Source organism: Canis lupus, chromosome 8, assembly GCF_003254725.2.
Source record: "Canis lupus dingo isolate Sandy chromosome 8, ASM325472v2, whole genome shotgun sequence".
NCBI classification, from domain to species: domain Eukaryota; kingdom Metazoa; phylum Chordata; class Mammalia; order Carnivora; family Canidae; genus Canis; species Canis lupus.
The window spans coordinates 4,400,894-4,423,760 of NC_064250.1; the positions used below are offsets into that span (position 1 = coordinate 4,400,894).

The window sequence follows — 22,867 nt, forward strand, 5'->3', positions numbered from 1 at the left end:
AATTTGCTTCCACCCCGAAGGGGCAAAAATCCTAAACAAGGAGGGGCACCCTATTCAGGTGCTTCTCCTGAGTTTAGAAGACGAATATCGTCTCCACCAAATGCCCTCAGCCCCAATGAATGACACTGACCATTGGCTGCAGGAATTTCCCCAAGTGTGGGCAGAAACTGGGGGAATTGGGCTGGCCTGGCACCGACCGGCCATATACCTAGAACTAAAGCCGGAGGCAGACCCTGTCAGGGTCCGCCAATACCCCATGCCTCTCGTAGCACGTAGGGGAATCACACCCCACATACGGCGACTACTGGACTCGGGCATATTGAGGCCTTGCCAATTGGCATGGAACACTCCCTTGCTGCCAGTTCAGAAACCGCACTGTAATGATTACAGGCCACCCCAGGACTTAAGGGAAGTCAACTGGTGAGTAGAGGATATGCACCCTACGGTCCCAAACCCATACACCTCTTCTATTTAAAAGATGCCTTTTTCAGCCTGCCTTTAGCACCCAAGAGCCAAGACCTCTTCACCTTTGAATGGATGGACCCTGAGAAAGGCATCATTGGCCAGCTCACCTGGACTCGACTACCACAAGGATTCAAAAATTCACCGACCATCTTCGATGAGGCCTTACACGAAGACTTGGGGGAGTTCTGTTCCGAGCACGCTCATTTGATATCCTGTTGGCGGTGGAGGACCAGGACACATGCCTACGAAGCACCAGGGACTTGCTCCAAACCACAGCGGCTCTAGGGCCTCAGCTAAAAAAGCCTAGATCTGCAGAGCAGAGGTGAGCTACCTTGGGTACAAATTAAAGGATGGATAAAGATGGTTGACGGATGCATGGAAGGAAACCGTCTTAAGGATCCCACAGCCACAAACTGTCCTCCAGGATGAACAGAGGCATTTCCCACCAAACATGAAACAGCACAGACCATGACCACATCTTAACGAGGTATGGTTTTCCTGTTAGAATTGGATCAGACAATGGACCAGGACTCGTCTCTAAGGTAGCACGGGGAGTGGCACTAGTACTTGGGGCAGATTGGAAATTACATTGTGCATATAGGCCCCAAAGCTCAGGACAGGTAGAGAGGATGAACAGAACATTAAAGGAGACCTTAACTAAATTAGCCCTGGAGACTGGCGGGGACTGGGTGACTCTCCTCCCCTTCGCCCTATATAGGGTGAGGAACTCCCCATATAAGATGGGACTGACTCCCTACGAGGCCATGTTTGGTTTTCCTCCACCTATTATCCCCAATTTAAAACCCGAGGTGCTTGCTGAATTTGATCACCAACTCCTTTTCTCCCTCCAAATGTTACAATGAACCCATGAGCAGGTGTGGCCTAAGTTGAGGGCCCTCTACAAGACTGGGCCACCCCTGGGCCCCCATCTGTATTGGCCGGGTGACTGGGTGTACATGCGGAGATACCAACACCAGACACTTCAATCTCACTGGAAGGGACCCTACATCATGAGCCTGACCACTCCCACCTCTCTCAAGGTCGACGGGATTACTCCCTGGGTCCACTACACCCACGTCCAGCCAGCTGACTCACACGCTGTTCTCAAGGACTTTGTTCCAGAATGGAAAGGCCAACCAGACAAGGACAATCCCCAAAGCTAAGACTGTGCCATTCTCACTTACCCCACTAATGTTGCTTCCCTGTTAGCCATTTAAAAATGTGCACCCGGGTCATGATGGGCAGCAAGATGGTGTCCGCCAGCAGGGTCGTTCAGGTAGTCAAGCCACATACACCATTAATAAAGTTCCCTGACAGAAGAGACAATCCTAAACCTAATGTATCAGAAGTTTTGAGATCAGCAGGACTACCGTCTCATTCTTCTTCAATTTCACAGCATTCTAAGGGAAGTAAATCACCAGATTTGCTGATGCATCATGGTCCACCAGATACTGCAGAAATAATAAAAACATTACCTCAGAAATACAGAAGGAAACCTGTGTCTCAAGAAGAAATTGAATTTATCCAACGTGGAGGTCCGGAATAATCACTGACAGTGTGGCTGCTGTTTGTCATCAGACAAAAGAATAGTCTTTACAATAAAGAACTTCCAAAATGGCACATGAGAAATTATACAGTAAACAACTTGAATAAATACTCTGTTAAAAAAAATAAAAAAAATAAAAATAAAAATGTGCACCCAATTCAGCCTTGCTTTTAAAGTCTTTTAAGGGTTAAAAAGATGGGAGCATCTTAACTGTAGAGAGGCTTTTGCAAGCAAGGGGGGGGGGGGTTATGTGTTGCCCCAAATGAGGAGTGTTGCTTCTTTACTGACCACTCAGGAATAGTCCGGGAATCTATGGCAAAAGTCAGAAAAGGTTTGGCTAGACGCAAACAGGAGCGAGAACAGCAACAAGGTTGGTTTGAATCATGATCTAATCATTCCCACTGCCTCACTCTGAGACCAACCTGGACCCATGATTGGGTCCTTCTTTAGGTTCCTCTGAGAGGGGGAAATGTGGAGGCCGAGAAAAATTAAGGCCATCCCACCTAAAGTTTAGCATTAGCACAAGTACAGCCATCTTAGGCCCCTGTGAATAAGAGCTGAACTTTATGGGAAAAACTGCAGAATGTCCTCAATGTCCTTGGCAGGTAATCCCGTATCAGAAAGACAACAGAGCCCACACCTGTGGTAGAAAGTCCCATATTAGAATGAGAACAGAGCTCAATGCCCTTGAAAGCCCCATATCAAAATGTAAACAGAACTTGAGAAATTCCTCCATCCCTTCTGAAAATCCCCTAGACCAGCCTATAGAAAACCGAGCTGTAACCCACTTCGGGGTCCAAGTCCCTGCTCCGCTGTGTTGGGTGTACTTGGACCCAAGCTTGAGCTTGCAAATAAACCCTCTTGTCCTTGCATCGGTGTCGGCTCCTTGGTGGTTTCTCGGATTTGCAATCTTGGGCACAACAATCTATCTATAAGAGATATTATTATTGTTATTTTAAAATTTTTATTTATTTATTTTAGAGAGAGAGAGAGAGAGAGAGAGGGGAGAGTGAACAGGAGGGGCAGAGAGAGAGAGAGAGAGGGAAACAGAGAATCCCAAGCAGACTCTGGACTTAGTGGGGACCTGGACACGGGGCTCAACCCCACTACTCAGATCATGACTCTGAAATCATGACTTGAGGGGAGACCAAGAGTCAGTTGCTTAACTGACTGTATCACCCCGGTGCCCTCTATAAGAGATATAAGGAACAGGCTTACACCACCATAGGAACTGGCAAGTTTGAAATCTGTAGGTCACATCAGGAGGCTCAAAGTTCAGATAAGAGTTGATGTTGCAGTCTTGAATCTGAATTCCTTAGGGCAGCCATCTGGAAATGGGCAGGTTTTCTATGTCTTAAGAATCCTTCTATGTCAGGCAACCTGTCTTTGCTTGTAAGGCCGTCACCTGATTGTCTGAAGCCCCCTTGCCTTATAGAGGTTTACTTAAAGTCTACCCATTTGAAAGACTTTTTTTTTTTAAGGTTTTATTTATTTATTTTAGGGAGGGGTGCCTGGGTGGCACAGTTGGTTAAGTTGTCTGCTTTCAACTCAGGTCATGATCCCAGGGTCCTGGGATCAAGCCCTGCATGGGGCTCCCCGCTCAGTGGCGAGTCTACTTCATGCTCATTCTCTTTCAAATAAACAAATAAAATCTTAAACAAACAAACAAACAAACAAACAAACAAACAAACAGGGGCAGCCCGGGTGGTTCAGTGGTTTAGCGCCGCCTTTGGCCCAGGGTGTGATCCTGAAGACCCGGGATTGAGTCCCACATGCAGTCCCACATCGACATCGAGTCCCACATGCTCCCTGCATGGAGTCTCTCTCTGTGTGTCTCTCATGAATAAATAAATAAAATCTTTAAAAAACAAACAAACAAACAAACAAAAACAGTGAAAGTGCTTTTTGGGACACCTGGGTGGCTCAGCAGTTGAGCGCCTGCCTTCGGCCCAGGTTGTGATCCTGGATTCCCAGGATTGAGTGCCACATCAGGCTCCTTGCATGGAGCCTGTTTCTCCCTCTGCCTATGTCTCTGCCTTTGTCTCTCCGTGTCTCTCATGAATAAATAAATAAATTCTTTAAAAAAATATATTTATTTTAGGGAGAGAGAGCCTGCGAGCAGAGGGAGAGGGAGAAGCAGACTCCCTACCAAGCAGGAAGTCCGAGGCCAGGCTCCATTCCAGGACTGTGAGATCACAATCTAAGCAGAAACCGAGTCAGGCACGCTTAACCTACTAAGCCACACAGACGCCTCACAAAGTCTACTGATGTGAATGGTAATCACTTTGTAAGGACAGGCCACAGTCCCTCTGGTTGCAGCTTGTCCTAGGGTCATCATTGGTAGTTGTCTTCCTCCTTGGCCACCTATCTGCCACCCTCCTTCTGCTCCACTTGTTGGCAAGTCTTCTGTTGGTTTAAATTGTTTAACCAGTAGGGTAACCCAGACCTTTATCTCTGAGCTTACTGTCCTTTTCTTCAGGGTAGGGTGGTTACAGCTACGTGTTTAAGTTATCACCAGGCATAGAAGCCTCAAGGAGTGCCTCCTCCTCCTTCCTGCTCTTACTATGTGGCAACGACTCCATTTTTGTATAATAAAAAGGGTGAGTTACCCCTGCCAGTGAGGTAAGTTCACTGTTGCCTAGGGATTCGCACTATCGAGACAAGCTTGACGTGACAGCTGGCAGCCGTAACTAGTGAAGCCCTTACTATGTCCTCAGTCCTGGTGGACTAATCCTCCAGTTAATGCCTGGGAACCAGGGTTTTTAATTCAGTTGGTCTGATCGCAGTCACTCACGTCCCAAGATAAGATACTCTGTGACTATTAGGGCCCAATAGCTTTCCAGGGGTTACTTGTCATATGGTAAATAACTCTCTGCTTCAGAAGGTGCAGCTTCACGACAGGGAGGCTTAGAGGGCTGGGCTGTAATTCACCAGTCAGGCCTTGTCAGTCACTTCATAAATGCTCACTCTTATCTATCAGGAAAGCTTATAACACCCATGGGTCAGTTGGGATTCTTTGGGCCTGAACCTGCAGCAGATTCCTCTCTGGCTTTGGGATACTTTCTCTCAACACTGTCATCAGCTCTCTGAGACACCCAGTAAATGAGCCAGAGCAGTATTCCCAAGTGTTTATATGCTATCTCCCAAATCCAAAGAGGCCTACCAAGCTCTGCTCCTCTTAGTGCTCTATGCCTTTAGTATAGTGGGCTTGTTTGATGTTCCGTGCAATGTCCAGACATAAAGGCCCCTTTGGGGTATCCTGAGAGAACTGAAGAGTTAACATAATCCTGAGGCAAGATAGTGAATGCAGACCACTTTCCTCCTCAGGTGAGTGTGGACTGTTGCAATCCTTCTTCCTGATGTGGACTGAGAGAACACATTTGCCTGATCCAAGGTCACATGTAAAATGCTAGAGTCTGTGTTAAACTATTCTAGCAAAGATATGACATATGCAAAATAGCAGCAGCAGTGGGGCTACCACTTGAAGTTTATGGGAGTCCATTGCCATGTGCCATGGTATATCTGGCTTTCCAGGATACTATCTCCTCCATCCTTTAAGTCTTTAAGAGTGTCACCACAGGGACACCTGGGTGGCTCAGTCGGTTAAGCACTCTTGATTTCAGCTTAAGTCATGATCTTTGGGTTGTGAGATCAGAGTGAGCATGGAGCCTGCTTAAGATTCTCTCTCTCTCCCTCTCTCTCCTGTACCACTTCCACTGGCTCACATGGTCTCTCTCTCTCTCAAAACAAACAAGCAAAAAGAGTGCCATTACACTATGCCATTTCATCTGGGATGTTGTAATGTTTCTGATTTATCATTCTGGCTAGAGGTGGGGAGGCAGCTATACAGGCTTCCTTTTAGCCTTTCTTACCAAAATGAACCTTATTTCATAAATCAGGGTATCATTATGAAAGTTCTGTCCACTTCTAAGTGCCATATATACATTCCAAGAGACCAAAGAGTTCAGAGACCAAAGAGTTGACCACAGGGTGAGGTCAAGAACTCAAATGACCTACTGTGAGATGGACATGGATGAGTACCTCATTTGTCACTTGGCATGTAGCTCTCAACTCTAATAGATGGGCCATGATTGCATATTGGGTTCCCAAGTATTACTCTCAGCCATATTCTATAATGCAAGAGACCTCAAAAGTGCTGGATATTGGGATGCCTGGGTAGCTCAGCGGTTGAATGTCTGCCTTTGGCTCAGGTCGTGATCCTGGAGTTCTGGGATTGAATCTCACATCAGGCTCCCTGCATGGAGCCTGCTTCTTCCTCTGCTTGTGTCTCTGCCTCTCTTTCTCTGTGTCTCTCATGAATAAATAGATAAAATCTTAAAAAAGAAGTGCTGGATATTTTGTGGGTTCCATTGGCCAAGGATTAGAGGAACATCTTAAAGTCAGATCAAGGGTGGTGGGAAGACTGCTTATGTTTCCTAGCACAGCAGTGTATCCCCTCTCTGGGATGGAATGGTGGGATCCAGGTTGTATCCCTGTTTCTAGGAGCCATTGTTGGCAATTCATTGTCATCCAGTAATCAAAAGATGTCTTTTTGTCTCCTACAACAGCTCTGACCCCATTGGTGGCCTTCTGTCACCTAGGGACCAGAAGTCTCTTGAGGGTTTGCCTTAAAAAACTCGCAGTTCCTGCGTCTCACATAGAATTGAATCATAGCAGTGTCCCTCCTGGGCCTGCTGCTCTCTGGCATTGAAAGCTACTTTTGGTTTGGTAATGTGACCTTTGGCTTTTCCTTCTGTTTCTGGAGAGGAAGAGTTAAGGAGGCTGCTGTGAATAGAATGGGGGATGGCTTTAGAACTTTCAACCAAAGACATGGGACAGGGAAGAGGTCAAAGGACTTGATGGAAGCTTCCTTTCGGGATTGTGCAGATCCTCTCTGATCTATTAGATTTACTCTCCATCCTGTTCTGGAGCAAACCTTTGTGGGCTACTTCAAAAGCCCCCTTGTCCTCTGTCCTTCAGTTGGGATTGGCCAATGGGAGCCCTGGCAGGAATTGGGGAGCAGAAGTAGAGTGAAATGGTAGAAGTTTTTCACACAGTCCTTCCATGGGAATCCACTTCGAATTGGTTGGTTGTGGGCCCTTCTGCAGCCCATAGCTCCTGCCCCGAAGCTCCAGATCCAGCTAGTGGAGATGGAGCTTCAGCTCTCCTGTGTTCCAGTAACCACTCCTCCCCCAGCCCCCTTCATGCCACAGGGATACTGGTGGCTTCGTACCGTTGCCAACCCTGGGGTGTGTAACCATCCCCTATTGGTTTCCTATTCACTTCGCACATAGAGGTGTCATTGAACTTTTCCTAAATTACCCTGGGTGACCGTGCCATCTGTTACTGCTGGGACCAGACAGACAGACCCTTTGAGGATAAAGGCCAAAAGAACACGTTGATGTGGCTGTTTCACAGCCCAGAGGTGGGGCCAGCAGTGGAAAACTTGCAGTTGGTCATGTTGCACTTTTCAGAGCCCGCAAGCCCAACCTAGATAAGCTCATGTGTGAGATGAATATCGGAGACGATTGGCATCAGGAAAACCATCATGAACACTAGCAAAGATCTCAGTTTTTTGGTTGCTACTCCTGCAACATTTCCTAAGTGATGAAATGAACTTAACGGTAATGTAGCCAACTCTTCTGGGGAGCCATGGTGTTTCATAGCCCTAAAGTCATGTAGGAGAAACAAAAACACAAAACTCCAAAGGCTTAAAGTATCCAAATAAATTGAAAGTATTGAAAGGTTGAGTAAGGACAGAAGCCTTTCATCATTTAATCAAAAACATAGACTCAGTAGGGGCGTCTGTGTGGCTTAGTTGATAAACGTCTGACTCTTGGTTTGGGCTCAGGTCATGATATCAGGGTCTTGGGATTGAGCCCCGAGTTGGGGAGCAGGACGGGGTGCCCATGCTCAGTGGGGAGTGTGCATGAGGTTCTTCCTCTCCCTCTGCCCCTCCCTTGCTCATTTTCTCAAATAAATAAATCTTTTTTTCTTTTTAAAAAGATTTTATTTATTTATTCATGAGAGACACAGAGAGAGAGAGAGGCAGAGACATAGGCAGAGGGAGAAGCAGGCTCCACGCAGGGAGCCCGATGTGGGACTCGATCCTGGGACTCCAGGGTCACGGCTTGAGCTGAAGCTAGAGGCTTAACCATTGAGCTACCCAGGTGTCCCTAAATAAATCAATCTTAAACAAACAGAAAAGCAGACAAAATGTAGACTCAGTAAATAATGGCCCCAGTCACAAATCACATATTTCAGGCAGAGATCTGTTAGCTTCCTCTTAATCTCTCTTGGCCTGGTAGAGGGATGTTCAGTCAAGGGATATTTTACAGTGAGAAGAGGAAAAGTCTGGGGTCTTCCCAGGAAAAACAAATCCTGCATTACATTACACTGAAGTTTGGAATTTTCCCACATGATTGTTTTTGAAGACAAATTTTTAATGAATTAAAAATATGCAATCATATGAATTTACCATTTAAACTTTGTCCCACAGCCAGGATTCTAATTTTTCAATAATTAACAATGCTGAGATTAAAATCTTTATTCATTAATTTTTGTATAAGACATTATCTCTGATTATGTCTTAAAGACGGATTGCTAGAGAGAACTCACTTTGGGCAGGGACTAACTAGACCCTCAGAGGCCAGGAGTGCTGTCAGCCTCAAGCTTCTGTTGTACCCATCCCTGTCCTCCTGCCCTGGTTTCTTTCCTCCAGCCAGTCCCTCAAAAGGGAAGCCTTTGTGCTGAGTAGACTCTAGGCTTTTGACTTCCTACTGGTTTGGGTGCAGCCCTTGGGGCTGGGTGTTGCTTATGCAGAACTAGTGATGCTGTCCCTCATCTTATCTGCTCTAGCTCTCTGTTTTGCAGCAGGGAGTGAGAGACAATCTTTGCATCTCAGATCAAAGCTCCACAGATGGTAGATCTTCTCGTATCGAGATGGACTGTGAGGAGGGCTCTATGCGGCACCAACTGCCTTCCCAATATCGCATATTTAAACATTATCGTGTATTGGAGCTCCTGGGTGGCTTATTTGGTTAAGCATCTGCCTTTGGCTTGGGTCACGATCTCAGTCAGGGATCCAGCCCCACACTGGGCTCCCTGCTCAGTGGGGAGCCTGCTTCTTTCCTCTCCCTGTGTCCCTCCCCAACCCCTACTCATGCTCTCCCTCTAAAATAAAATAAAATAAAATAAAATAAAATAAAATAAAATAAAATAAAATAAAATAAACCAGTGGTTCTCACTGAGGATGATTCCTGCTCCCCTGCGCCCTTAGGGAATACTTGGTGATGCCTTGAGACACTTCTGGTTGGCGTAACTTAGTGCAGAGAGGTGCTACTCCTGGTACCTAGTGTGGAGAGGTCAGGGCTGCTCTAAACATCTAATATCTTTGCTTATGATTCACATTGACCTTAGTGATTCTGACTCTTACTAGAGATAAATCCGAATTAGTATAAAGTTGATGATTATAGCAAGGATCTGGTGTAATGTCTTGTTTAAGTTGAAAATATGGATCCTGCCTCCTCAGGGATTCCCTCTCTCTTTCCCTAATTTTTCTTCATTGTTTTCTCTCTGTTTCTGTGTCTCTCACATTCCCCACCCACCCCCACTCCCACTCCTTCCAAACTTGTAGGCTGCTTTAGGCTGGGGGCCGGTTGCTTTGTGCCAGGAGAAAGGAATGTCAGAGAGAGGACACACACTCAAGTCTGGAAGCTGGATCTTTATTGAGGTTTACTGAGGACTCTGTGACCTGGAGGAGCCCTCTTGGGTCTGAGGGATGTAGTGGGGCCTCAGTAGAGACTAGAGGCAGCTCCAGAGTAAGTGGCAGAGAGCCTGCTCAGGTCTGGTTCCAGATTTCCCCTCAGGCTTGCCCAGGCTCCATTCAGGCTTTATTCTGCTTCAGAACCTTATTGATCCAGGGCCGGTAGTGGGAGATTCGGGTGAAGACAGCAGGGGGCTTTGCATCATTCTGCCCATAGGACACAATTCCCTGGGCTACCCCAGCACACAGAAGAGGGCCCCCTGAATCTCCCTGTGGGGCAGAGAGAGAAAGAGGGAGAGAGAGCGCACAGAAGGTCAGCAGAGAAGTCATCCACTTCTGCCTGTGGGTTCCAATTCCGAGTCACAGTGAGACCTCAGGTCAGACCCAGCAGCCCTGGCTCCTCATGGGGTTATATGTCTCAGTGTGATGCCCCTTCTCCCTTTCCTTCTTGCCACCCTGTGTGCCCTGTGCCGCAGCCTGGAGGGATGGTTAGAGACTGTATGGGTGGGGGGATAGATCTGGAGAGGGGTGATTCCAGTTCCTTAGGCCTATGATCTGAAACCCTGTGGCCACCTGACAGTCTACCCACCCCCTCTTCTTCCAGGAGACATTCTGGACCCCAAACAAACAGTGATTTATGGAAAAGAACCCTTGTTGGAGGATTACCTTAAATGCAGATTTTGTCTTCCTGGGATTGCCAACACACAGCTGGAGGTTGTGGTCAAAAGCCATGTAGTGTCTACAGGCCTGGGGGTCCATGAGCCTCAGCTTCACCTCTTGCAGAGTGTCAGAGCCTGATCCATTGACTTGTCTTTTTCCCCAGCCAGCCACCCGGCACATTCTCCCAGGTGGGACGAAGTTGAACTGGGGTGAGAGGGGGAGGGTCCCCACGGCCAGGGTCAGGTTGGCCTTCTCCTTCAACTGTGAAGGGCAGGAGGGGCTGTCAGTGCCAGAAAGGGCTGATGGGGTAGGTGGAGGAAATCAGGGGAGGACAGGGCAAACTGTTTCACATTAAAACTAGCCCCCCGGGGGTGGGGTGGGACTTGGTGGGGTTGGAGTCCATAGGCAGGTTGAGGAAATTTCAGGGCACTGGGGACCTGAAAGAGAAAACTAAGAGAATGGGAAGTGGAGGAGGGGGAGAAAGAAGTCATCACCTTCAGTAGCATGATGTCATGGCGAAGAGTAAGGTCATCATATTTTGGGTGAGGGAATTGTTTTATGACCTCAAGCTTCTGCCACGTGTCTTCTTTCTTTTGTATGTTATGGGCTCCCAGGGTGACCATTATGAACCTGTTGAGAGAGAGAAGGAAGGACAAGGAGAAACAGTGATGGTCTAGGGTTCCTCCTGGGATCTGCCCACTGAGGACTGGAGTCTATCACAGGGGTTACTGGACTCTACCCACCCCTCCTTTCCCTGGGCCACATGTGGCATTTGGGGGGTTAGGTTTCACTAGGGAAATAGTGACAATATCCAGGACCCTCAGGAATTGCTGGGAACCGAGTCGGCCATGGGGGAATCCAGGGGCAGGGTTAGTGCTTCCTAATTCAGGGGGCCTTATGTGAGGGCCAGCCCTCTGAGAGATATCAGAGGAAAGGGGGAGGTGGTGGGGTTTCCCTGGTAGACCCTGTTCTCTGCTTCCCATGGAAAGGATGGGTCAAGTCCCTGAGAACTAAAGGCCAGCGTTCTTGGAAAGGGCAGAGAGGAAGTGGCCTGAAAGTCACATGTCTCATATGTTGGGGTCGAGGAGAAGGGAGTTACTTTTAGAGGAGGGACACTTGGTTAGGGGCTCCTTTTCCTTTGAAGGGTTGCCGAGCTCACAGTGATTGAAGATCAGGGCATCCATCAATTATGGGACCAATTCCCTTAAATTCAAGTCTTGCCTCTCCCAGTCCCAGGAGCCCCTCCTCAGGCTGCCTAAGTGTGCATCCCTCACTGCTACCCTGCTACCCTATCCCCCTTTTGGAGATAAACAGGACCCTGTTGTGTCACCTTCCTGCACAGTGAGCAGCTGTCAGTACGAAGTTCCGCCTTATCAGGAAACCACCACAAGACGCCAGGTGATTCCGGAGAGTGAGGATTTCCAGGTGGGCCATGTAAGGGCGGGAGTGTGGCTTGGACTCTGTGCCCCCGATGATCTCCTCTGGAACAGAGAGCCCCTGGGCCTGAATACAGAGAATGCGTAGACTGGGCTGGAGTTGGGAAGGGCTTCTTTTGAATCTCATCCTCACCCTGTGCTCGGCCCATCATCCCCCTCAGGAGGCTCTAGTATCTGGTCTCCCCACCCACAACCTCCCATATAAATTCTCATTCCTTCTTCTGGGTACAACAGCCAATCTGGCCTCTGTTACCATTCAGGCATTTTCTACCTCAGATTTCTCCTACTCCAAAATTGCCCAGGCCTTAATGCTCCTTTGTCACCGTGTAGGGCAAGCTCCCCAGGTTCTTGTCTTGACCTTCTCCACAGGTTGTGTGAGCAGCGTCACAGAATGGCCACAGATAAAGTGTAGCCCCGAAGCTCAGAAGATAAAGAGAACTTAGGGCCTTCTACACAGTATCTCACAGTGAGAAGATATCCCTCTTCCTTTCACCTGTTCTGGGCTTTCCCCTAGTCAGTGGGGTTCCTTGTCCCTGGGAATTACCACAGGCTACAGAGATTGGGTGGGTATATCCCAATTGGAACTTCACTCTGGACTCCTACAGAGAGATCCTGCCACCTTGCTTATGAGTCAGCTATATTCAGACTAAACTTGGTTTTGGGGTGCTGATCCTGCCGTTTCCAGGGGGAAGGATCCCAAGACTCACCAGCTTCTGCTCTGGAACATAGGAGAAGGAGCAGCAGGGTGAGAGGAAGACAATGCATCTTCTCAGTGAGGCTGCCCTGGGCAGATGCTGCTTCTATTTTCTGGTCTTGGGTTTTATAACTCCAGCAATGAGCCAAGGGCTGGGCTGGTAACCACAGGAACTATGTGGTCATGTTTTTCTTCTCCCATATTAGGCTATCTTTCTGATCAGATGTTTCTTCCAAGTTATGCTCTGTTTTGCTGGAGGTGAAGTGGAGTCCTGACCCCGAAGTTCTGGCTTCCAGGATGAGCTTTCAACCATGGTGCCTTATCTGGGACGTAGGGGGTGGAAGGATCATGTCTTTCCCAGTTAGGGCACTTTGTTAAAGACTCTTTAGAAATATGGGTAGGGAGAGTCCTTATGTGGAGCATCCAGAAATATATGCACTTTTTAAAAAAGATTTTATTTATTCATGAGAGACGCACAGAGAGAGGCAGAGACATAGACAGAGGGAAAGGTAGGCTTCTCAGAGGAAGCCAGATGTGGGACTCGATCCCAGGATTCCAGGATCACGACCTGAGCCAAAGGCAGATGTTCAACCACTGAGCCACCCAGGTGCCCCGAAACATGCACTTTTATGGCCGAGAGTAGGAAATGCATTTTGAAGAAGGACCCAATGTCCATTTATATGTTTGTGTGAGTACATGAGCACAAACGTACACACATACAAATGAATCAAGTTTCAGGAAACAATATTTATCCTTGTCAGGTGCGGTGCTTTCAGTTTCTATTTCATTCCATCCCACTCCACGTTAAAATATGAACAGCACCCCACTTAAAGGATGATTGCCTGCAATTTGAAAAACATTGATCTGGATCTCTTGCTTCCTCTGAACCAATGTTCACTGGCATAAGAAAGATCCTTGGAGAGTAGATGAAGGAAGGGAACGTAACCTATGGTAGGACTTTACACACATCATCACAAGAGTAAATGGCTTGGAATTAGCATTTTTTGAGAGCCTATGCATCATTTATTGTCCCAACTCTTAGATATATTTACATAATGACTCTGTGAAGTGGATATTATTAGCTCGGTTTTATGGAGTATTATGTTCAGAAATAGGTTTTCCTGATTCCAAATCCAGAGCCCTCTCTGCTCTACCACCTAAGAGAAACAGAGTCCCGCTAGTGGGGATGTACATGTAGAAGAGTGGTTTGCTCTGGGATCCTGGGCTTTTCTACTCCCATATTATAATTCAAACTTATTTTTCTGAAATAGAATGTATACAGATGTCAGTATCTGAGGTTTTACTCTTTTATTCCACAATAACCCCAAGAAGTACCTTTCTTTTTTTTTTAAGATTTTATTTATTTATTCATGAGAGACACAGAAAGAGAGAAAGAGGCAGAGACACAGGCAGAGGGAGAAGCAGGCTCCATGCAGGGAGCCTGACGTGGGACTCGATCCCAGGTCTCCAGGATCACGCCCTGGGCCAAAGGCAGGGGCTAAACCGCTGAGCCACCCAGGGATCCCACCCCCGCCAAGAAGTACCATTACTGTTACTTTACAAATGTAGGATTGAGGCTCAGATACATTAACATGAACAAGATCATATAACTCATAACTGTTGTAACTAGGTTTCAAGTACATATCTGTTGTTTTCCCCAGGTTGGAGGAACAGTGAGTCCAGGGAAGAGATGGATAACAGGCAGAGTGTCGTTTCTCTTGAAGATTTATTATATTTTATTTATTTATTTGACAGAGAGAGAGAGAGAGAGAGAGAGAGAGAAACAATCACGAGGAGCTGCAGAGGAAGAGGGAGAAGCAGATTCCATGCTGACAAGGAGCCTGACATGGAGCTTTCTCCCAGGACCCCAGGATCATGACCTGAGTCAAAGGCAGATGCTTAACTGACTGAGCCACCCAGGCGCCACTCTTTTGGAGATTCAGAAGCCATTTAATTCAGAGATAAGGAATCACAGGGAAAACATACCTTCCCTAAATCATCCTACCATGCCCTTGGTCTTAGCTTGAGCTTGTGACTGGGGGAATCTGTTCCTTAGTAAGTATTGGTTAGGTACTCAGTTGCCCCAAGCTCTGATTCTCTGTAGGATAGTTATATTTACACCTATCTGTAATGTCTGATGAATCCCTGTACTAATTTTTCATTCTCTTTATCTGCCAGATAAAATACAGAATGCCCAGGGGTGCCTGGGTGGCTCAGTTGGTTGAGGGGCTGACTCTTGGTTTCTTTCTTTCTTTCTTTCTTTCTTTCTTTCTTTCTTTTTTTTTTAAAGATTTTATTTATTTATTCATGAAAGACACAGAGAGAGGCAGAGACACAGATATAGGGAGAAGCAGGCTCCTCACAGGGAGCCCCATGTGGGACTTGATCCCCGGACTGGGATCACACCCTGAGCCAAAGGCAGATGCTCAACCATTGAGCCACCCAGGGATCCCTGACTCTTGGTTTCTGCTTGGGTCATGATCTAAAGGTCCTGAAATAGAGCCCTGCATCAGGCTCTGTGCTCAGCAGGAAGTCTGCTTGAGGATTCTCTCTCTCTCACTTTCTCTCTCTCTCCCTCTGCCCCTTCCCCTGCTCACACTCACGTTCTCTCTCTCTCAAATAAATAAATGAATCTTTAAAAAAATACAAAAGGGCACCTGGTGGCTCAGTGGTTGAGCATCTGCCTTCGGCTCATGTCATGATCCCAGGATTCAGCCCTGTGTTGGGTTCCCCGCACATCAAGCTGCTTCTCCCTGTCCTGACTGCCACTCCTTTTGCTTGTGTTCTCTGTCTCTATCAAACAAACAAACAAACAAATAAATAAAAATCTTTTAAAAAATACAGAATACCCAGTTAAATTTGTATTTCAGATGAACAAGAAACTATTTATTTTGGTATAAGTATATCTCAATATTAAATGAGACAAAATAAGATAAATTGTTTATCTGAAATTCAGATTTATCTGGGAGTCCTGCATTTTTATTTGCTAAAGATGGCAACCTTACTCTGGGCATTCTACCATCAGCGGAACAGAGGAGAATCTGGACCTGGAGAAGTCCTGTATCAGTTGCACCCAAAATCAGAGGAGTAAATAAATGAAGCATTTCTAGTTTTCACTCTTGGAGTTAGAATTTGAGAGGCTAGTGTGATAGTTCCACGGTGTTCCCAAGGCTCAGGTTCACTAACATTCAACTTCTGTTTCACCTGTATTGGCTGAGGGCAAGAGACTGGAATAGGTATAGCTCCGGTCAAGGGCCAATTTCAGAAATAATGAGGCCACTCTCTGTCCATATTTTCTTCCTTGCTCTGTCCTGTGTGTATTTGAATATTTGAACCAATTTCCTTTTTCTCCTTCCTCTACCTTCCTCCTGCTATTTTACATATAGTATGCTGTTGGTGGTGAACCTTCGGGTTAGCCCATGGTCTATAGAATATCAATTTGGTGGGAGGAGCTGACTAAATAGAGGGGGAATGGGTATCATCTGGAGATCCTATAGTTGGAGCTGAAAGCAGTAGGTGCTGAGACTGGATTATTTCAGTTCTGGGGGAAGTTGACCTCATTTTCCTTTGTACAAGAGATAGGATTACGTTCAATGGGAGCACTTTTGTTTTAGGAAGGTGAAGCATGGAGAAGGAGTGTGCATTCATGTTGGGCAGCCAAGTGATGGAGTGTAGCAGACATTTGCCATGTATGTAGTGGATCCTTAGTGTCTTGAACATCCTTCTTATGTTAGGGAACTCCCAACTATGATTCTTGCTTTCCTAACTAAGGTGGATTCCGTAAACTTCCTTTCTCTTGCATGTAGGCCCCAATCTTGTGACTGAGACTCTGTCAATCAGATGAGTAGGTATACAATTTGATTTATAAAGGTGTAAACTGGGGGAGCAGGCACCATTGGAATTAATTTTTCTAATGAGTGTGAGTGGCCGAGGGTTTGATTTTTGGGGAAAAATTAGTTATGGTTCATGTGTCTGGTGCTGCCTACAGGGTCTGGGTCAAGCCAATGGACTGGGAGGCCTCTCTTGAACAATCCTGTGGTGTGGTTTGCCATTGTTTCTGGCAATGTGGACTCCATATCTGATTCCACAGCATCTGAGGAAAATGTTGACTTTATATAAGGAAGAATTTGCTAATAATCTGTTGTTACAACATGAATGTGTGGGCACTGGAATTAAGTGATTTCCCCATTGCTAAGGATAATAAAGTAGAAGTTGGACAGTCTTGCTTAAGATTCACGGTTAGTGGGAGGGAAGGCGTTGGGGATGATATAAAAGCACTGGCATTTAATGATGGCAGTGTTCCTTAGCCACTATGAGGCCGAGGGATCATCTCTTCTCTGAGTTCCTGAAGCATTGATCACCTGTGCCATTATTCATTTTGACATTCAAGGCATGCAACCAGCTTTGCAGTTCGATGGGAGAGCTTGAATCCAGCTTCTGCCACTTAAGTGTCTGTCTGACCTTAGGAAAGTTCCTGGAGTTCTCAGACTTAGCAAATGCTCCTGTAAAATATGAAGAATGATGTGAAACAGGGTTTTGGGAGAATTAAATATGGTGTTAAATGAAAAATGCCACATGGTTGGTCCTTAAGAAACATTGATTTTTGTCCCTTTGTGTTATATTATCTTGTGCTGCCGTGTAGCCATTTGATGGGTAGGTGGTGCGAATGTCCTCATGGAGGCTATTTATCTTTTCCTCTAAATCCCCCTAAACATAGTACAGGTTAATCAGATTTACCAGACTTCAGTCACATCCTGCTTTGTATAGTCTTGTTTTATTCTTTGAACTTTCAGCTGCCACGTTCTTTTTTTTTTTTTTTTAATTTTATTTATTCACGAGAGACACAGAGAGGCAGAGACACAGGCTGAGGTAGAAGCAGGCTCCCTCTGGAGAGCCTGATGCTGGACCCCATCCCAGGACCTCAGGATCACGACCTAGCCAAAGGCAAATGCTCAACCACTGAGCCACCTGGGTGCCCCTGCCAGGTTGTTTCTTTTTCTTTCTTTTCTTTCTTTCTTTCTTTCTTTCTTTCTTTCTTTCTTTCTTTCTTTCTTTCTTTCTTTCTTTCTTTTTTTTTAAAGTTTTTACTTATTTATTTATTCGTGAGAGACACAGAGAGAAAGAGGCAGAGGCACAGGCAGAGGGAGAAGCAGGCTCCATGCAGGGAGCCCGATGTGGGGACTCGATCCCGGGACCCCAGGATCACACCCTAGGCCCAAGGCAGGCGCTAAACCGCTGAGCCACCCAGGGACCCCTGCCAGGTTGTTTCTTAACCTTGTTCTTTGAGTGTTAGCTGTGTCTGTCTTGATTGAGCATGTGACCAAGAGTGGTTTTAACCCTCCAGTTGCCAGGAAGGGATACAAGGGCTGTAAATTTTCACACCTGTTGATGTATTTTATAAGAAATACTATGGAGAGGGACAACTGATTGTACGGGCTTGTGCCATCTTGCATCCAACTGACTAGCAGTGCCATGGGACAGGAAAAGTAGTATATCCTTTACAGCATGGCCACATTTTCTTGAAGCAGGCTGGAGCTCACTGCACTTGCTCTGGCAATAAGCCCTACCTCCTTCTCTAGGTGATGTTTCCAAATAACCAAGGTTTTCTGAATTTAACTGCTGCTAGCCTACATTCAATATCTGCAAAGTAATTTGCAAGGATATAAGCTGATTTAGTCTACTATACCCTGACCTCGCCTCCTCTAACATGCTACTTCCTTTTTGAATGATCATGACCTTTTTTAGTGGACAGAGAATGATGAATGGAGAGGTCCTGGGAGGTGACCCTAAGGTTTGGATTTGCCAGAATATGTCTCATGGCCTCATACAGGCTCTTCAGCAAGAACCACTCCCCACTCAAGGTTGCTTCTTTTCTGGATTTCCTTCTGCTGTGCCTCTTTTCCATTTACCATTTTAGCGACAGACTGGGGTTTGAGAAGTGCCCCTTCTCATGAGTTTGGGCAACCCCTTTTCCCTGCCAGTTTTTCCTGGTCCCTGTGATGCTACCACTCCCCCATCGCTCTCAGCATCGGTCATGTAGGCCATCGTCTTCTGCATCTCCAAATTAACACTGTGGCTCTGCTGGCCTTACCTTTTCTGGTTGAGCTGTGGGAGAGACTGGCAACAATAGTTATTTCCATTCCAGGGGTCCACATGATGCTCATTTGCTCTGTGGTTGTTGCCGATGGGGGAGTCAGAACCTAGAGGCTCAGCCACACTCCGCCAGGCTCTGCACAGTCTCTACTGCTGCTTCCTGTGGGCCATGCTGTTGGGGTATCATTCCTGGATTCGGAGTGACTGTCTTCTGATAGTCCTAGAGTGGCCTGCTATCCTCCTTCTACCGGGATTGCCATTCTATGTTGAGGATGTCTCATTTGTCTTGTTTTTTCTCTACATCCTATGTTCTTAGTTGCAAGGAGATTCCTTTAGTTCCTTTCATTAATTTAATTTTTTGAAAAGATTTTATTTATTTATTTGACAGGGGGAGAGAGAGAGAGAGAGAGAGCGCACAGAAGCAGGGGGAGGGGCTGACAGAGGGAGAGGGAGAGCAGACTTCTCACTGAGCTGGGAGCCCGATGAGAGGCTCCATCCCAGACCTGGGGATCATGACTTGAGCCGAAGGCAGATGCTTAACCGACTGAGCCACCCAGGTGCCCCTCCTTTTTTCTTTGAGTGGCAAATGCTGCCCAGCTACAGGCAGATTCTGGTGAGGCTACTGGGGGAGGCGTGAAGGGAAGTTTTGTGAGACTAAAGACAGGTGGTGTACAGCCCCGGTGGCTCCGGGGAGGACCAGCCCTCCAGGTGTCACCGAGAGTTTTCACTGGTGTTTCTGCCGAAAGATGTTTGGGTTGTTTCCAGGTTTTTGTAATTATGAATAGAGTTGCTATAAACTTTTGTGGACAGGTTTTTATGTGAACTTAACTTTTCATTTCTGTAAGGTAAATAGCCAGGCATAGGATTCTGGATCATATAATAAGTGTATATTTAATTTTCTATGAAACTGTTGAACTATATTCTAAAGTGGCCATACCATTTTGCACTCCCCAGCAATGGATGAGAGCTCATGTTGGGCCACATCTGTGCAAGCCCTGGGTATTCAGTATTTTTAAAAAGGCTATTTATTAGAGAGAGAGAGAGAGCACATGCACATGAGTGGGGAGGGGGAAGAGGCAGAGGGAGAGGGAGAAGCAGACTCCCTGCTGAGCAAGGAGCCCAAACTGGGGCTCCATCCCAGGACCTGAGATCATGACCTGAACTGAAGGCAGACACTTAACCTACTGAGCCACCCAGGCACCCTCAGTATTTTTAATTTTAGCCATTTTAATAGGTGTGTAGCAGTGTGTTATTGTGTTTCTAATTTGCATTTTTCTGATGGCTAATGAAGTTGAGCATTTTCAAGTGTTTATTTGCCACCCATAAATCCTCTTGGGTGAAGTGTGCTCATGCCTTTTGCCCACATTCTAACTGGGTTTTTGTTTTCCTCCTGGTGAGTTTTGTCAGTACTTTTTACATTCTGGATACCAGTCATTTGTCAGCCTTGTGATTTCCAGATATTTTCTTTCAGTCTGTAGCTTGTCGTTTCATTCTCTTAACAGATACCTTCCGTAGTGCAAAAGTTTCTAAATATCGATGAGTCCAAAAGAAGTCGATACCTTCTTTTATGGATTGTGCTTCTGGTGTCATGCCTTAGAATTTTTTGCTTAACTCCAGATCATGAAGATTCTCTATTTTTTTCCTAACAGTTTCATAGTTTTACATTTATGTTTACATTATGGTACATTTACATTTACATTTATTTATCATAAAATGATCCATTTTGAGTTAATTTTTTTTTTTTTTTGAGTTAATTTTTGTATAAGGTATGATACTTAGATTGAGGTGGGGTTTTTGTTTGTGATTTTCTTTTTGCATATGGCGTCATGAGAATTAAATGAAGAAAAGCAGGTAAAACAATAGCAATAGAAGTTAGTTTTTGCCTTTGAATTTTGTTTGGCCTTGGGAAAAATGACCTCTTCATGGATATGGTGCTGACTCCTAGAGACTGTGGACCTACAAGGACAGAGGTACAGCTCACCTTACATTTCTATTGGATCTTCTGGGTGAATTACAAGTCCACAGAATGGTTATCAACTTTCACCCATTGCCAGCTTTTTATAAATGTATTTCCTTAGGATCTAGATTTTCCTCCATCTGTAACTGTGGCTCTCACTCACCTTGGTATTGAGGAATAGAAATGTCCTTGGGGTGCCTGGGTGGCTCAGTTGGTTGAGCATTTGATTTCAGCTCAGGTCATGATCTTGGGTTTCTGGAATGGAGCCTAGTGTCTGGCTCCCCACTCAGCAGGGAGCCTGCTTCTCCTTCTGTCCCTCCCCCCACTCATGCTCTTTCTCACTAGCTTTCTTTCTCAAATAAAATAAAATCTTAAAAAAAAAAAATGTCCCTTATGACAGTGACCTTGAGTCAAAATTCATTTGAACTATGTAGAGGCCAAGAGGAGGCCAACCAGGAGCCATGACTACTTTCAAATGTGGTGGCCAGGACTCAGACTAGGGTGCAGCAAGAGAGGCACATAAGGTACACTATGGAGGCGATGCTCACTCTCAGAGTCCTGCAAGTGCCTTCCTATGCAACTATCTCCTTAAGCTTCTCAGCCAGGTGATTTTCTTGCCTCACTCTGAGGCAGGCCTCCTGCAGGGTGGCAGCATCTTGCAGGGAAAGGCCTGAAAGATAGAGCAGCCCATGGGGTGGGCTCAGGAGCAGGGAACAGTAGATTGTGGGGACAAGATGGGAGTGAAGTGTTGGGCCTGGTATTCTAATTACTGTAAAAAATCCCACAACAAACATAAAACTGAAAAAAAGAATTTTCTGAAGCAGGCTGGAGCTACATTCTATAAATGTGGTTTTAACAAGCTCTTTATACTGCTCACTGTAGAGTCTTTCCTTGCTATGTTTGAATGGCAAAGCTTTTTATGAATTTAATGCCCACTCCTAATATAAGATGTCTATTAAATAGTAGGGACGGGGTAACTGGGTGATGGGCATTAAGGAGGGCCCTTGAAGTCATGAGCACTCTGTGTTATATGCAACTGATGAATCACTAAATTCTACCCCTGAAATTAAGAATACAGTATATATTAATTAAACTGAATTTAGATAAAACATGAAAAAAAATAAAGTAAATGGTGATCTTTTGGCAAAATTTCAAATTCCTAAAACTCTGCCTTAACTCTTGCATTAATTTTCTAGAGTTACTATAACAAAGTACCATGAACTAGGTGGCTTAAAAAAACAATAGAAACGTATCCACTCAGTTGTGGAGGCTAGAAGTCTGAGACGAAGGTGTGGGCAGTGTGGAGTTCTTGCGAGGGCTGTGAGGGACAATCTGCCCTGTGCCTCTCCCTAGCTGTGGCGCTAGCTGGCAGTCCTTGGCGTCGCTTTGTCCGCAGATACCTCGTTCAGTCTGTGTTTTCACATGGTCTTCTCCCTGTATGTGGGTCTTTGCTGCCATGAGCACTTGGGCCATATTGGATGAAGGGCTCACCTGAGTTCTGCATGGCCTCCTCTTCATGAACTACGTGTGCAGTAACAACTGTGTCAGTGTGTGCACATGGCAGCCCATGACCCTGTGCATGACTGCGTGAGGGTGAGAGGTGCCAGAGGAACTGTGGGTGTAGGAGAGACAATTCCCAGGTTCTCAGGGGAGGGCGTAACACTGGTGTGGGGGCGGAGGGGCAAATATTTTCCTGCTGGTCATTTGGACCTGGGCCCCAACAACTGTGGCCCTGGAGGATCTGGTTCCTCAGCATTTCCCTGTGTGCCATCCTCAGCTTTCCAGAGGCCCTCTTCCCATGTGTTTGGGCAAGGCCATTTTATCTGGATGGTTTCTCCTGTTAACCCTGTGAGGCTGGGACTCTCTTATGGCTCTCAGTGGCAGCCAGGGAGGCTCCTTCCTTGGACACTATCATCCCTACTGTGGAACTGATGCTGCAGGGATGACCATGTGCTTAACTTCGGGTGTGGCTGGGCCACCAAGCGCTCTGGTAGCAGCTTGTTTGGTCTGTGTGGTGGCCGTGCTCAGAGTCAGTGCCTGGCAACCCCTGGGGGTCCGATTCAGCCTGCAGACTCAGTCCAGCTGCCTGTGGTCTTAACAGGCCCCAGTGCTTCTTGGAGGCCAGGCTGAGGATAGAGTGTCTACACTCTCCACCTCTCCAGTGGTCCAGCTTCCCGGGAAGAAAAGCTGCCCTGAAAACGTGCTGTCCTAAGGGGTCAGGAGTGGGTGGGGCCTTAGCACTGATTCAGTT

At 46.3% G+C, this 22,867-nt stretch overlaps 2 protein-coding genes across 3 annotated transcripts; one reads left to right on the top strand and one right to left on the bottom strand.

Annotated features, from left to right (window-relative positions):
- Positions 1 to 584: 584 nt before the first annotated feature.
- On the top strand, positions 585 to 2,145 carry LOC112657644 (alpha-ketoglutarate dehydrogenase component 4-like). Its single transcript, XM_035719745.2, has one exon. It carries the CDS (start codon positions 1,685 to 1,687, stop codon positions 2,009 to 2,011), a length of 327 nt encoding a protein of 108 aa, XP_035575638.1. The 5' UTR covers positions 585 to 1,684; the 3' UTR covers positions 2,012 to 2,145.
- Positions 2,146 to 9,714: 7,569 nt separating this feature from the next.
- On the bottom strand, positions 9,715 to 12,676 carry CMA1 (chymase 1). 2 transcript variants are annotated; one of them, XM_025443741.2, is made up of 5 exons: positions 12,580 to 12,676; positions 11,767 to 11,917; positions 10,931 to 11,066; positions 10,443 to 10,697; positions 9,715 to 10,046 (listed from the first exon to the last, which is right to left on the bottom strand). In XM_025443741.2, exons 1-5 carry the CDS (start codon positions 12,635 to 12,637, stop codon positions 9,897 to 9,899), a joined length of 750 nt encoding a protein of 249 aa, XP_025299526.1. In that variant the 5' UTR covers positions 12,638 to 12,676; the 3' UTR covers positions 9,715 to 9,896. The 2 variants fall into 2 exon arrangements, with proteins under 2 accessions (XP_025299526.1, XP_025299527.1); XM_025443742.2 differs by having other exon boundaries at positions 11,767 to 11,939; positions 12,580 to 12,654.
- Positions 12,677 to 22,867: the final 10,191 nt, after the last annotated feature.